At 45.6% G+C, this 14745-nt stretch overlaps 1 protein-coding gene across 7 annotated transcripts in view; it reads left to right on the top strand.

Annotated features, from left to right (window-relative positions):
• Window positions 1-14745, top strand: part of rnf17 (ring finger protein 17) — a 45789-nt gene that overhangs the window by 25157 nt on the left and 5887 nt on the right. For 2 of the 7 annotated variants that reach the window (XR_015860022.1, XM_088383657.1), the window contains exons 1-35: window positions 5501-5669; window positions 6062-6174; window positions 6256-6353; window positions 6650-6725; window positions 7010-7099; window positions 7183-7286; window positions 7488-7656; window positions 7862-7938; window positions 8080-8154; window positions 8433-8731; window positions 8819-8917; window positions 9191-9349; window positions 9426-9597; window positions 9689-9797; window positions 9871-10058; window positions 10138-10267; window positions 10377-10536; window positions 10675-10790; window positions 10858-10975; window positions 11104-11221; window positions 11319-11537; window positions 11629-11776; window positions 11854-11966; window positions 12047-12137; window positions 12201-12322; window positions 12418-12583; window positions 12652-12763; window positions 12833-12996; window positions 13114-13233; window positions 13303-13383; window positions 13445-13561; window positions 13785-13838; window positions 13918-14028; window positions 14106-14425; window positions 14491-14677. Coding sequence is in view for 5 of the 7 variants with exons in the window: in XM_088383657.1 (XP_088239783.1) it covers window positions 5612-5669; window positions 6062-6174; window positions 6256-6353; window positions 6650-6725; window positions 7010-7099; window positions 7183-7286; window positions 7488-7656; window positions 7862-7938; window positions 8080-8154; window positions 8433-8731; window positions 8819-8917; window positions 9191-9349; window positions 9426-9597; window positions 9689-9797; window positions 9871-10058; window positions 10138-10267; window positions 10377-10536; window positions 10675-10790; window positions 10858-10975; window positions 11104-11221; window positions 11319-11537; window positions 11629-11776; window positions 11854-11966; window positions 12047-12137; window positions 12201-12322; window positions 12418-12583; window positions 12652-12763; window positions 12833-12996; window positions 13114-13233; window positions 13303-13383; window positions 13445-13561; window positions 13785-13838; window positions 13918-14028; window positions 14106-14425; window positions 14491-14677 (4653 nt within the window). In the remaining 2 variants the exon portion in view is untranslated. Of the gene's footprint in view, window positions 1-5500; window positions 5670-6061; window positions 6175-6255; window positions 6354-6649; window positions 6726-7009; window positions 7100-7182; window positions 7287-7487; window positions 7657-7861; window positions 7939-8079; window positions 8155-8432; window positions 8732-8818; window positions 8918-9190; window positions 9350-9425; window positions 9598-9688; window positions 9798-9870; window positions 10059-10137; window positions 10268-10376; window positions 10537-10674; window positions 10791-10857; window positions 10976-11103; window positions 11222-11318; window positions 11538-11628; window positions 11777-11853; window positions 11967-12046; window positions 12138-12200; window positions 12323-12417; window positions 12584-12651; window positions 12764-12832; window positions 12997-13113; window positions 13251-13302; window positions 13384-13444; window positions 13562-13784; window positions 13839-13917; window positions 14029-14105; window positions 14426-14490; window positions 14678-14745 lie in introns of those variants that run through there. The other 5 variants (XM_088383661.1, XM_088383660.1, XM_088383659.1 and 2 more) reach the window with 5 other exon arrangements.

Here is a 14745-nt window from a genome sequence, read left to right as displayed (position 1 = left end):
TATGCAGCTATTTATATCGCTTTTCATATAGTATACGGACACACACACACACACACGTACGATGCGGTCAAGAAAAGCCAGGCCGGCAAAGGGCTGGAAAGTTGACGGCGTGCCGTAAATGTTTCTGTAAAGCAAAAAATAATCACGTTTGTTACGCAATCACTGGCTCACCTTTACGTCAGGCTTGAACAGCAAAGATTGTCCTCGATAGAAGTAACCATATTATTTTTTTCAAACGCAAAAGATACATTTTAGTCTTCAAATCTAACATTTTCTTTCCCATTGGTTTTGAGTACAATTTTGGAAACATCCAAGACAATTTTTCGAGGTTTTTGAGGCTTTTGTTAAACTAACGCAACTAAGCAAAACCTCCATGGTGTTTTATTGACTCTTTATATCTGTAGGCGTTTGAATTCGAAGCCTCTCAATCACGTATTGCGGTTCGCACAAACCTGACAGTGAAAATAAAAAAAAAATGACGACAGTGCGTCTTTTGGAGGCGTTTGTTGTCTATTAGAGTTCAGAAGTGCTTCCAGCCTGATAAATCCAACCGGGTGGGAACTGTGCGGTCCCGAGCTGGAACGTGGGACAGAGGATTGAGGTTTTGGATTCGGCCCCGCGTGCTTCCTTGAAGCCTTTTTTTTCCCCTTGAATGAAACCTCTGGCATTTTCCAGACGTCACAATACTTTTTGACGCCACCGAGAACCGTCTGCTTTGTGTTTAGCATTGTTTCGTAGCGCTTTGGAAGTACCAATTTAAAAAAAACGCCACGTTTGGCCTGGGAATGATGGCCGCCTCGTAAAACGCTGCTCACCTCGCACGTCCCGCGCCATCTCAAGCCGAGTACAAAGTGTCTCAAGCCAAAGAATGCACCTTGACAACTACTTGTGGTATTTCCTCTACTGCTGCTATCTAAGCAGGAAAACTTTGTGACAGCTACACATATCAAGAACTAAAATCTTTCTGAGTCAGCAGAAAAGCGGACAGTAAATAGTCTCTACGCTCTTATTAATTGCATCAAAATGGTCTCAAAGTAGTCCACAAAATACTTGCAAGTTGTCTAAATACTCCAAATATTCCCCAAAGTTGCTGAGGATGAAGGACGGCACGCAGCTGAGGCACATCCCAGCGGCGTGAGCTCATCCACGAGCACGCCGCACTCACTCGGCGGCCCGGCCGCCGACCGGGTGGGGCTTGTTTTGATGAGCGATAGGATCTTACGCTAAGCTGAGACCGGGGGAGGAAAGAGAAACCCTGAAGGTTGAGCACCTGTCTCTTAATGCGCTCAAAATACTCCCCAAACGTATATTTTCCCAAATACTTCTCAACAGTCGAAGTAACTTGGCTGACCCCAAATATTTGCACATTTTCGGTCTTCATAAAAGACCCCGGAAGTCACTTTCCACAGCAATTGCTGCGGTCCTGACACCAACTGATGCTCCAAAAGTTCCTAGTTGGGCTTGAAAGCTCCCGCTAGCTTAGCAGAAACAGGCATGTTGTAAAGTAGTAAATGCAGCCTTGTGGAAGCTTTGGGGCCTTTGGCTCTCTGCCAAAAATCTGCGCCGGTGGTTTTGTGGTTGACCTCGGATGGAGACGGAACGGCGGAGGAACAGGGGTCTGCGTTTCCCAAAAAAGAGCGACGGATGCGCTACAAATAGCATAGCTCCATCGTTTTATGTCCAAGGAACTCAAGTTTAACATATTTAGCTCTGCCTCTATATCGAAAAAAAAATTCACGCCACGGACTGTATCCACATGTGCAACTCATTCGTCTCCACTTATCTACGTGACAGCAGGTGGAAAACATCGCGGGAAAACAATCTGTTACTGTCAGGAGAAGGCGATGACATCAGCGAGCGCTCGTGCACCGCCTTTGTCTCAGCTGTAACGCTCCGTTAGCGGGCCTCCGGCCAGAAGCGTTATGAGCTCCACGAAGGAACATTGCGACACTCGCTTTGATTTGTTTAAGGAGTGAAAGAAAAGCAGCCCAATATGAATCACTGTGTAAATACGCCAGCAAAGCGCGGCTAATTCTTCAGATATGCTGGCGTGATGTAGGTCAGCCAGTAATGTAAACACTCGGCGGTTTCCAGCAACCCCCTCACGTGCCAGCAATCGACTCGTTCCAAGCCCAAAATAACAATAAAACCTCAGATTGTAATTCACTCGCGCATACCTTTTTTTTTTTTAAATCAAACACAAACCAAAGTCTATGCGAATTCCTCTTCCACCCACCATTGTTTGAATTTGTCATGTGCGGGTGAGCGATTGTTGTACGATGGAAGAATTTGACGCACAAAAGGCGGTTGACTTTGGCTCGGAGCCTTTGTTGATAACAAACAGTGTTGAAAAGCACAACGTACCCGAGCCATGTGAAAAGAATCAAGGTCAAAGACACGTAGGTATTCTGGTTAAGATTGTGTTGGTGGAATATTCATTAAGCAGAACAGGCAGCGGCCATTTTGTATTCTGCCGCTGTCGACTGAAAATGCCTCAAGCCTCACTTGTTGTCTGGCTCATGGTCAATTTGGTCAATTCAGTAAAATCAGCAATATTTAGGTCACATTTGGGGTGTATTTGTGAATATTTTAAGTTTAGGGAGTGTTACTCTAGATTTACCGTACGTGTGTTTTAGGTAACACTAAGCTAGCAATAGCGAATGCCGCCAGAGCTTTTTGACATGTTCTCAAATGATTTAAAATGTCACGTTCTCTCTCAGTTTGTTGATACTGCGTCCAAGAACAAGTTCTCTGCGTCATACCTGCGGGTTTGACCTGGCAGTGATTACGTAACTCTGTTGCGGGTGTTGTTGGTATTTTCATGGTTGACATCCAGTTAGCGCCATCGGTTGCTTATGTGCGCACTTGACAGCTTCCTGATGTGCTTTTAAGAATAGCCTCGGTGACCTCAAAGTGGCACGCCACATGGAACAAGTAATGCAGGCTGCCAAATGCGCACGTGGAGCCCATATAGATCCCAGTTAATGGCTCCATTTTAGGACCATTGAATGGGAGATGCATCAACCCCCCCACCCCATGCCATACAGCTTTTAGCATTTGTGCATGGCATAATGGAATTCTGTACTTTATATTGATGGGACATAGGGTGAAGAAAGGAGCAGCACGACTGTGTCAGATGACCTGGATTTAATCGCAACACCATTGTTAGATTTGCCACAATTTGGCGATCCCCGCTGTGATCGACCGTCCCACCTGCTGAAGAAAATCTCCGGCCTCCCTCGCCTCTGATTGCCACTGAATGGAGAAATGAAGTCCAACCTGGAGATTTACCGCTGTCAGAGGTTGTTGTTTATGTTTTCTTGTGGTCACATTTAGCGGTGGTGGGCTGGAAGGTTGACATTTAACTGGGAATCCCGCTGTCACTCGGGATCAATTCATTCTTTCGACCTGTGGAGGGGGATGTGTGCGGGCTGGAGAGACAAAGGCACGGAAGGGAGTCGGGGGTGTTTTTTTTAATAAGACCTTTGGGGTGCACGCAAACACATCGAGATGAGAAGCCAGGAAATAGCTGGATCACAACAATGCGGCCTTGCCGGGACTAAAGGCTAACGAAAAGCCGCCGCCTAATTAAGGGAGTCCTTAATGAGCGATTAAAGTGCTCCAATACGGGGAATTATGGTTGGGAGAAAAAGGATGGAAATGACCAGAGGATGGGCAGTGACCCACATTTGGAAGATGAGGGGGGGCAAGCCCAACTGACACCCCCCTCAGAGCCCCTCTGGGGGTGGCCTGCTCATTGGTTCATTACACATAGTAAACACATGTACCCACCCTCCATCATGGTACACACACACACATGTAAAAAAAAAAAAATTCACTACCCCCCTTTCAATATGATCGTCATGCTCCGCTGAAGATAAATGCATCTGCTGGAATGCAGGAAGAGAGATTTACTACGGCTGATACGAACTATATGCACTTCATCTCGTGAATCATTCATTTTTCATCCGTTATGGCTCTCATACTACCGCTGAAAGCAGAAAAGTGCAAAGTTGACAAATTTGACCGCCCCCATTTCTGTGTTGGTAGTAAGACATACAATGGATAGCAAAAGTTTACACACCCTTATTCAAATGACAGATTTTTGTGATTTTAAAATGAGACCAAAATAAATATTTCTGATCTGACTATAAAATGACTTCCATCAGTGATAGAGAGAGACAGACGCTTCCTTCCCTATATTTCAATTCCATTTCCTATTTTATGGTTATGGACACACTTTCCCCTCTGTGTCAACATTACCTTCAGCAAGATTTGCTGCCTTCACGCACAATTTGAACTCCACTCCGCAATGATGTTTCCAACACTTGACACCTACGGGGGCTGTCACACCTTTCACTTTCCATCAACATTCATGGACCAGGTTTGAAGGTGGGGGTGGCGTGCAATCGTGTCATCCCCACACAGGGATGACGTTTGGCCAGACGTTTTTATTTACCTTTAATGTCGGTCTCCCCTGCCCTGCTCTTTGGTAGATGTCGCAGCGGATGAAACGTTGCACTCGGATGCTGTCCTCAGGCGGAGGCGAGGATGGCAGCTGCGCTCACATGGAGTAAAAAAAAAAAATGAAAGTGGGAAACAAAGGAAATATGTGGAGAACAAAGACCATGAGGACTTAACAGAACCTTACAGTTGTGTAGGCATTGCTGATGGGCCAAAAGTGGTCATGTCAAACTCAACATTTAGTGTACAACATACTGTGCATTAGTGAAAATTGACAGTCAAAAATCCAGAATACACTTTACCTTTCGAGAAACAATCATTTATCAATTAAAAATAAAATAAGTACAAAAATTAATTTAATTAATTTTGTTATTTTGATTTTGAAATAAATCCAAATATAAATACATTTTCCAGTATTTTTTCAGATTTTTATTCTTTTAACATTCTTAAATTAGGAAACGTCCCAACAACCTTTGCAAATGGATCTTTGTTGATCAAAGCTAGGGATTTAAAAAGTGAGATAAATTTAACTACGAAGCCATAAAAGGTGGTTTGGGAATTCGTTTTTCTTGTACCCATAATTACCCGAATAATATAGGTTAATCACTTGTTCTTTGTATTGATTAATTCAAGAGGGCTTCATTTTATGCCTAAAAACATTTATGTGGTGTTTAGCGCCTCTTAGTGGTCAAAAATGAAAGTGTTCAGAATTGGATTTTATCTGGCGTCAGTTTGTTTTTCGTAAGGCAATTGGATAAGATTTCAAATAATTGTTTTCATTCTTAAATTGTTTTCATTAATGAATGAAATAATTATTACAATATATGAGTAATCCATGCATTGCTTTGAATTGTTAACAATTGCATTACGTTACGTGGGCCATGAATTCACGTTTCTGTCCAAAACTATGCTTTATGTCGATCGGCAAAGTTTGTATATTGTAAGTAATTTTCCAAATAAAATAATTTACAAGATTTTTACATGCAGGTACAGCACGCATATTGCGTCAGTAGTGTCAATTGAGTCACGTGATCTCGTACGACTTGCACTGTAAACTGAACTCTCGGGAGAAAAAACGCGGGCTTCTTGTCGCCATTAACGAAACGACTAGAGAGAAAGAAAGAACGAAAGAAAGAAAGAGAATACAATGGAGCAACCCAACTCCATCATTTGCAAATTCTGTGGGAATGCCTATACTTTGCCAGGTATATAAATTGATTTGTGTTTTTACATTAAAGTTTGTACAAGTAGCGGTGTTAGAGTACGATGAACTAGCAACGCGAGCTACGATTAAGCTAACGTGGCAGTGTCGAAATATGCTCAAAATTATGCTGTAGGTAGTTCCAAGTGTCATTGGTTAGCTGTTGAAGTTCGTTTTGTTTGTCACTGAAAGCGGATTAATTTGTTTTAGGGCCGGCTAACGACAAAAAAAAGTTTGTATTACATTGTGCTTTTCAATGGCAGTAATTGGGTTTTGATGACGTCACACGCTGACGTTGTGATTTCATCAATATTTATTTCGATTATCACCTAATGCACACCTCTAAGTTTTTTGGGTTGCAATCTGACCAAACTGAGTTTGTTTTTTTCCACTCAGAGAATCAACCTGAAGGCAATCTGCCTCGTACGCTCGTATGCGGTCACATCTTCTGCACGTCCTGCCTGGAGTCGCTGAAATGTGATAATGTGGTCCAGTGTCCCGAGTGTGAGGTGAAACGACATTGATGGGGCCTTCAAGTGCTTTTACTCTCTGTATTTGTTGCCTGTGCTAATGAAGGCCCTTTTGTGCAGGTGGATTCGGTCCTGCCTCAAGACGGCGTGTTTGGACTGCAGGAGGACAGCCGCATCATTGGCATCGTCTACACCACCAGAATGAATAAGATGAAAAGGCAGGTCTGGGCCTTCAAGGGCAGACCTCTTTATCTGTTGTTGTTATTGGAAAAAATATATATTTTGGGAGGGCTGGGCGGTTATGTTTGGAGCCGCCAAGCCATGCAGTTTGATTGGCTCGTTTCATGTGAAATTGTTGAAATCAAAATTGCATCCATATTTTGACAAAATTTACATTATTCCCCAAGAGAAATTCATGTAATTCTACATTGTCCATCAAGAAAAATATTTCATTTCTATTACATTATTTTGAAATTTGACCAAAATTAATGGAACTTGGTTCTGTGTGTCCCAGGTTGGACAAATCAAACAATCGGAAAAAACAAGCGAAATCCTCTGACATTAGCGACAATACTGTGGATGCCATGCAGGTACAATTTATGTGCTGTCAACTTCTCAGTTGTCTGTTTTTTTTTTGTTTTTTTTTTTTACATTTTTCTACCATGCCATGCGTCACACGTCATATGCACTATAGCACATACATACAGAACTTCTAAAGACATCATCTTCATAACTCCAGTAATATTAGTTGTTTTTCACGAATAACAAATATATATACCTCATGTCAGTGTCCTACATAGATTAGGCTTCACTGCACATCAAAAAAGCGAGGTATCCTTTAAGACTAGATGTAGTCAAGAAATGTTTTCCTCAGCCGGTGAACCTTGAGAAGAGCGGAAAGGCTGTGGATGAAGCGTTGGCCACTGCTGCAGAACATCTGGCCGTGCTGGAGTACTTACACCAGGTGGAACACACACACTTAAGTTCTCCAGAATACTCTCGACATGTGGAAGTGCTCGATGTGTGTTTTTTGGCGCATCCGTGCAGACTTTAAATGCAGGCTTGGCAGAGCAAGTGAAGACTGAGCAAGCCCGACTAGAGATGGAGATCTCCCAGGCCGCTGACAGGGCGATGCGCGCCACCCAGAAGTGGTACGAACGTGCAAGGCATGGCGTCGGAAAGTATTCACAGCACTTAGCTTTTCCCGCATTTTGTTCCATTTGCCTTATTCTGGAATGCCCCCTCTCGAAAATCCATTTTCACAAAATAAATGGATGGAATCAGGTTGTAACGTGACAAAATTTCGAATAAAGCCTTGACATTCATCACTGATGCTGTTTTGTGTCCAAAAGGCGAAACACGCAGCTGAGTAAGCTCAGTGGACTGGATGTTCACTTCACCAGCACACATGCCGAACTTTGCAAAGTCAAAGCGAGGATGGACGTTCTAGACAACGCCGTGCAGAAAGCCAAGAATGTCCAAAGCATGCCCCTCCTGAAACATTACACCGACTTGGACAAGGTGCGTGATGCCATCTTTTTTCTCAAACCTTGTAGGTTCAAGAGCTACCATCATTACAGAATTCAAATACAGCCAGTAACATGCTCATCCATGTTTGGAAGCTTAATGCAGCACACTGAATCACAGGAATGCTTTGAAATAGATATCAGGAAACATATTCCTAATATTTGCTAGTTAATGCTAAATTATTCTGTTTGTATGACAGATTTTGGAGACTCTGCAGGCCCCCATAGACAAGGAGTCCTTCAACATGAAGTGCATCACCATGGGCTGTGGAGTGAGGTTTGTAATCACGCCATTATTAATTATCTGCGCCACACAAGAACAAGAACCGTAGCAAGCAATGCTCGTTGTTCGCCAGAAAAAATTTACAAGGCGAGGCAATAAGAAGTTCGCCAGTGATAACTCATGTATTTGGTTTAGCGTTATGTTCAGGTCCAAGTGGGGGAACCAGAGTGTGGACCTGTTTATGAAGATGGACACAGGCGAGCCAAACAGGTGAGTCCTTTCATCCTCATTTTATTCAGGAGCCATTGTTCAATCAACTGTAGCAACCAAGCTAGTCAAGCGACTCAACTGTATATCAAATCAGTTTTCCTCTCAATTGACAGAATGCAAGAAAGCATGTCAATGGAATATTCTAGAATGAGAACCGCGAGAAAGATCCCATTTTAGGTTGCATTGGCCAGTTTAGACTCGAACAGAGTCACAGTTTAGGAAACGCTATTATTGCTTATCATTTCATTGCCGCATTTGTCTTATCCCTGATCATCTAGCCTGTCTGTGGTGCCACCCCGCCTCCAGCAACTGAGCAGTGAGCTGGCCCAACAGCCTCCCGGGCAGGCTCATGTTCAGTCATTAGCCAGCAGCTATGGCCACCACAGCCACGGCAGAGCCAAGAGCCCGCTGAGGGGCAGGAATCAGAGGATGAGCCCGAGCAGGAGCCCGGCTTCTCGCTGCCGCTCTCCGACCCCGACTCGTGGCAGCAGCTGCTACAACTCCAAGGCATCCTCTCAAGTTGACGCCCCCCCTGATGTCATCGTTAAGGAGTTCATAGAGACGCAGAATCAACATGGTATGTCCACATCTAAAAGACCCCCGAGTTGTTGTCATGTGTCCTTAATTTCTCTGTAGGGATTAATCACATATTCGGAATCTGAAGTTTCTGCAGGTGCCCCTCCCACTGGTCCAGAATTGGCCAAAGATAAGCGAAGGTCACGCAGGAGAGGAAGCCCGCATTTGTCCGGGCAGACGAAAAATGGTATGAAACATATACTCTGAAACTAAAAACCAGGGTCCGAGTCACCTTAGAACAATGTTACCCAATAGAAATGGAGATAATCAATTCACATTGTATTGAGCAGCCAGGACATGCACATGTTGTGATTGATTTAAAAACGCATCAGAAATAAAATAGCTTGTTTTTTTTCTTCTGCTCCCTTAAGTCTTCAATCAATGAAGATACAAATTACAAGCAACAGAGACGAGTGTTTGAAACTTGAAAATAAATCTTGACTGTCCGCACTGTCCTCAGTTGCTCAAAAGGTGGTTGTGACTCATGTGGTCAACCCCACTCACTTCTACGTGCGCTATGCGGCCAAGAAGCAAGAGAGTGACATCCTGTCCAAGGAGATCAACACCTTCTGCACACTGGACGCCAGTTGCTTCTCCACTACCGACAACGTGCAAAACGGTGCGTTCGTTTTTCGATTTCGACGACAGATGTTTGTTGCCGATTGTCGCAAAGAAACGTGTAACTTTCCTTGAAGGCTCCATAGTCTTGGCAAAAGGAAAAGAGGGTCTCTGGTGCCGCACCAGAGTGCTGTCGGTCTTTCAAAGTGGCCGTGACAGCAGCGTGGAAATCTGTCCAGTCGACCAACTCGGCCACATCCGCATCTTCTTTATTGACCACGGCTACACCAAGAGCTTGACCATCGAGAGGTTAGCTTGTCCGTATACGTTTGTAGAATAGAGGGAAAAACGAGGCAGAAAATCGGCTCGTTCTCATCAACCCTCCTCTTCATTTTTGTAGGGATGTCTCCTCGGTGAACAACCACCTGAGGAAGATAAACCGAGAGCTGGTTCGCTTTGCTCCTCAGGCCGTCCGATGTTCCCTCAAGGGCCTGGTCCCCTACGACCTGGTCAGACCATCTATCCCGCTAATATTGCGCATTTAACGTCATCCTTGACATCCTCAATTTGCCGTGTGTTTAGTCAAAGGGCTGGAGCAACCAGGCTCAGAGGGCCTTCTGTAAAGTGGTGGGTTCCGCCGTGGTGGAAATGAGTTCCTTTGGTCAAGACAGAGACTCCCTGCTGGTAGACCTCAGCAAAGATCCTGTGGGACCATCCAACGACGTTCCCATCTCCATCCGGGACTATCTGGTGTTCACCGAAGTGGCCAGGTACTACACGCATATGTACTATACATACTAGTATACACATAGTTTGTAAGCACTGCCTTAATGTCATCGCCGCCGTCAGGTTTTATTATCCGGTGAAGCAGAGCAGGAGGCCGCTGAAGTACTACTCGGCTGTCGTACCCAAAATCAATGTGGAGCACAACGCAGTGGTGACACACATCAACAGCCCTGATGACTTCTACATTCAGCTGGTACCCAACACAAACATCAACACTCTGCCCATGTACTTCAAATACAATTTATCAACTGAGAAAATGAAACTGTACCTGATCTCTTTTCTTCATCCATGTTTGCGACCAGCAGAGCGACAACATGGAGTCCTCGTTGCTAAAAGCCAGGCTTCAGGAGTGCTACAACGACAAGAGTGCAGAAGAGAGCTTGCTGCTTTACTGTCCCGTCATCGGACAGGCCTGCGTTGCCCGCTTTGACGAAAACATGTGGTACCGAGCCGAGGTCATAGGTAAGGACTAGAGGTGTCCAAACTAACCGATTAATTGACAACACTCGTCACATAGTTGAATAGTCGAGTCATCAATATTACAAAAACAATTTTATGAGAAAAAAAGGCTTTATTATTTGCTATCTGTGCACGTTTCAGGTAATCCAGGGTACAGAATGGTGGACGTGTTCTGCATCGACATGGGATTTATGACAACGGTGTTGGTCAGCGACTTGAGGAAGATCAAGGATGAGTTCTTCTCCCTGCCGGCATTGGTAAGAGCGTTTACGTTGATTTCAATCTCATCCATGCGGTGTCCCTAAACCAGCCCGTGTTACGTAGGCCATCCAGTGCTGCTTGTCGGACGTGCTTCCTCTGGCAGGAGAGACGTGGAGCGACGCCTGTGTGAAACGCTTCAACAGCCTGACCCATGGAAAATTGTTCACCATTGCGATTACAGGTCAAGTCAATTGACTCAATCAATCAAGCTTACAATACTAGAAATCGTTCGCTGATTATTTGATTTTGAAAAAATTCACTGAAGTGCACATGTATGTTGCTGGACTCATTTCCTTGTCTGCCATACAGTAAAATCGTCAAAGAAAACACCCCTACCGGTCAAGTTGCTTGAGAGCAGCCCAACTGACTCACCCACCAACGTAGCTGAAGTGCTAATTCAAGAGCAGTTGGTGTGCTCCAAAACTGGGTATCGTTATGAAAGATAGAATAATAATCATGTTTGTTACGAAATAGATTCGCAAACACTGACTATGAATTGACTTTCATCATCCCACTTGTCTAAGGTTTAAGACCAACATGGTAGCCGATGACGCCATATGGGACTCGCCGCTTGAGCTGAATGGTCTCGGGCCTTTGGAGCTAAACGCTCACGCAGAGGTGGAGTTCCAGCCTCGGCTCAACCTCCCCGGCAGCCTGAAGGACGCCAAAGTGCGAGTGAGCCACATCAACTCACCCAGCAGCTTCTACGTCCAGTTTGTCAACAACGACTCTCAACTTAAAAGGTGGGCCGAGCGGTCTTTTGATCTGTCAATTTGCCAGACAATAATTTACCAGATGAATTCCCTCTCTGAGTCTGTATTAAACATATTCCAGGCTCAATGAGCTTCTGAAGAAGGAGCGTGAGCTCGCAAAGCTTCAAGACGTGGTGTGGAAGTCAAACATGTTCTGTGCTGCTCGCGTCAACCAAATTTGGGAAAGAGGACTGATCTGCTCCGACGTCTCGTTCGATGACATAGCAGAGGTGTGCCATCTTATTTTGAAAGTTGCCACTCGTGCAACTTTCAGTGACTCGGTCTGCCGTGTGTTGCCCGGCAAAAGGTGATGCGCTGTGACCATGGCAACAAGGTGAAACTGCACGTCAGCAACCTGCAGCCACTGCCGGCTTCATTGGAGGGTTCTTTTGCTCTGGAGTGCTCGTTGACGGACATCAAGTAACTCACAAACACATACAGTTTTAGTGATTCTCACCTTCATATAGGGACCAAAATTAAATGTGCTTTTTTTGTAAAAGGCCAGCAGGGGGCCAACCCACCTGGACCGCCACTTCCTGTGATTTCATGCACCGCAACCTGTCAGGAGCCACAGGTCTCATCACCATCCAGGTCTGAAGCTCACGTTCTTCCTCTGACACCTGTACTTGCTCTAACGTATTCTGACGTTACCAGGAGCTGACGGATGAGCGTCCTGTAGCCGTCACATTGATGTGTACCAACAAGACTGGAGATTTCGTCAATGTCTCCGACTATCTGGCCTACGAGGGTCTCGCCCTGAGGGAGAGGAAGTCCGTGTGAGTTGTTGTTCCAACATATGCACAGAAGGGTTTCAAGACTTTTACAGGTGTTGAATATTACAAAGCCAGTATTCTCTGTTTTTGTTTGGCAGTGAGCTCTCTGTTCCTCCCGAAAAGCCAAATGAAACTGATGCTCATTCTTGTGACACCAACATACAAGCTGAGACTCCTACACAAGCAGCTCCTCCATTGCCGGCGTACCTTTCCAAACTTTATCACCCCAGACCCGCCCCCCGCACAATCAGGGCCGTTGAGAAGGTGCTTAACCCCAACCAGCCACCCAAAATTCACATGGAAGTGAATGCTGGGGGTTTTTTTGTGCTTAGGTTCAAACAGATCTGTATAAAACACCAGAGCTTCCACAACTGGGCCACAACCACATGACCATTTCTGCCGTCAGAGAGGACGGACTCATCTATGCCAGAACTGACACTGCAGGTAACACAAACAATTTATCTGGTGAGAACTTGAAGGACATTGGATTCAATGGAGGTTGCTTTTCTTCAGAATGTCATTTGGAGAATCTAAGGAAGAAGATCCATCAGAGAATGAAGACGCTGCCCAATCAGAAGCTGTACACCTGGAGGACTGTAAAGGGATGCGCTGTCATTGGACCCGACATGCTGTGGTACCGGGGCAAGCTGCTGGAGGTCTTGGGAGGACACGTCAAGGTGGGTTTTCTTTGTCTCCCCCTGCTGGTCCTGAAACACTGCAGCATACAAACCAAACTGGCTGACTGAGTTAAATCTTCAATGATGACTATGAAAGAACCATTATGGTGGTTGCAGGTCCAATATGTGGACTACGGCCTGGTGGAGAACATTCCGGTGGTCCACGTGTACCCCCGCCTACTGTGTGAAGACATACCGCAACTCTGCGTGGCCTGTCAGCTCCACGCCACCAACCCTGTGAGACCAAACATTGGGTATGTCCATGCAATACTGCTGAAGACAGAGTTGTGGTGTTCTTGTCCTTAGATCGGCGGTATTTGGCATCAGGATGCCATAGAACTTCTCACCGAGATGCTCTTGGATCGCCGTGTAGACGTCAACATCTTGGTACACACACACACGCATACACGCCCAGACAAACAAAGCTATGTAAATGTGTGTCTGTCAGATGCTGCCGACTGACCCCAGGCAACCACTCACGGTTGAAATCTTCTTGGATGGACTGAGCCTCAGCACCATCTTGTGCCACCACAAACACGCCCTGTTTGACCAGACCACACCACCGGTATGGCAAATGATTGTGTTTCCATGGAAATTGCTATTTTGATGTCAAATTGCGCTTTTGTAGCCTTGTTTCCATAGCTATGGTATTACTTTTTCATGGGGGAAAAAAATTGCTTCTTGTTTGGTCATCATTTACAACCTTGTTTCAGTTTTAAGAAACTTAATTTATCTTGTGTTTAGCCACCTACAAGTCATGCTAGTTTTATTTTTATTGTTTTTTGCAGGCACCTCCTCTGCCTCCTGTGCCCATTTTGGACATCTGGGACATCGACACAGAGGTACTCTGACTGGTTCTGGGTAGATCCGTGATTCTCAAAGTGTGCCACTCAGATTTCAAATTCTGCTACTTTGTCTTAGGGTCTGCTTGGCCCACGGGAAGTGATGTTGGGCCCCTTCACGGAGCCCGATTTGCCCAAGGAGGGTGAGCATTTGTACGTCCGCGTGAAGCACCTGCAGACTCCCAACGAGGTAATCGCAATGAAATTATGGAACCTACCGGTACATATCCATAAACGTATTCATCACGTCACATGTCGCCGGTGCAGGTCTTTCTGTTTTGGGAGGACATGGCCCACGAAACGGTGGACGGGGAAACACTGCAAGAGTGCATTACACGGATTAATGCTGATGTTCTCAGTCTTCTGCCGCTTACCAGCTTCCCTCTTGGTAACATTGAAAAGGCTCAGCAAACTATTTTGAAAGCCTGTTATAAATTGCTACCCTTATCAGGCGGCCCATGCCTGGCGGAGTACAGCGACGGCAACTACTACCGAGCCAAGATGCTGGAAATCATCAGCGCCGAACCAGTCCGGATCCTCGTCCAACACGTGGACTTTGGCTCCAACGACACCTTGCCCAGCAACATGTACGATCGCATCGCGACACCCTCGACCGACAGTGGGCTCAGCCGATTTCCGTTTTTCACTCCAGGTTGCGGCAGATGCCGGCCGAGCTGCTGCGCTTCCCGTTCCAGGCGTTGAAGGTGCACCTGGCGGGCTTCAAGGCTCCCAGCATACAAACGGAGGGCCAGGTGCTGCCCTACTGCCCGGAGTGGAGCGTCAAGGCCACACAGGCCATGATCGACCTGCTGCACGGAGACCTCATAGCAGAGTTTAAGGTAGGCCGTTTTGCATTTTGCAGCCGTCGAGTCACAATTTGATGGGAGCGAACCGGAGTGGGCCCACT

This window comes from Syngnathus floridae, chromosome 8 (genome assembly GCF_059516105.1).
Source record: "Syngnathus floridae isolate MCC-2025c chromosome 8, RoL_Sflo_1.0, whole genome shotgun sequence".
In the NCBI taxonomy this organism is placed as follows: Eukaryota; Metazoa; Chordata; class Actinopteri; order Syngnathiformes; family Syngnathidae; genus Syngnathus; species Syngnathus floridae.
This window is presented reverse-complemented; position numbering and strand designations above follow the sequence as displayed.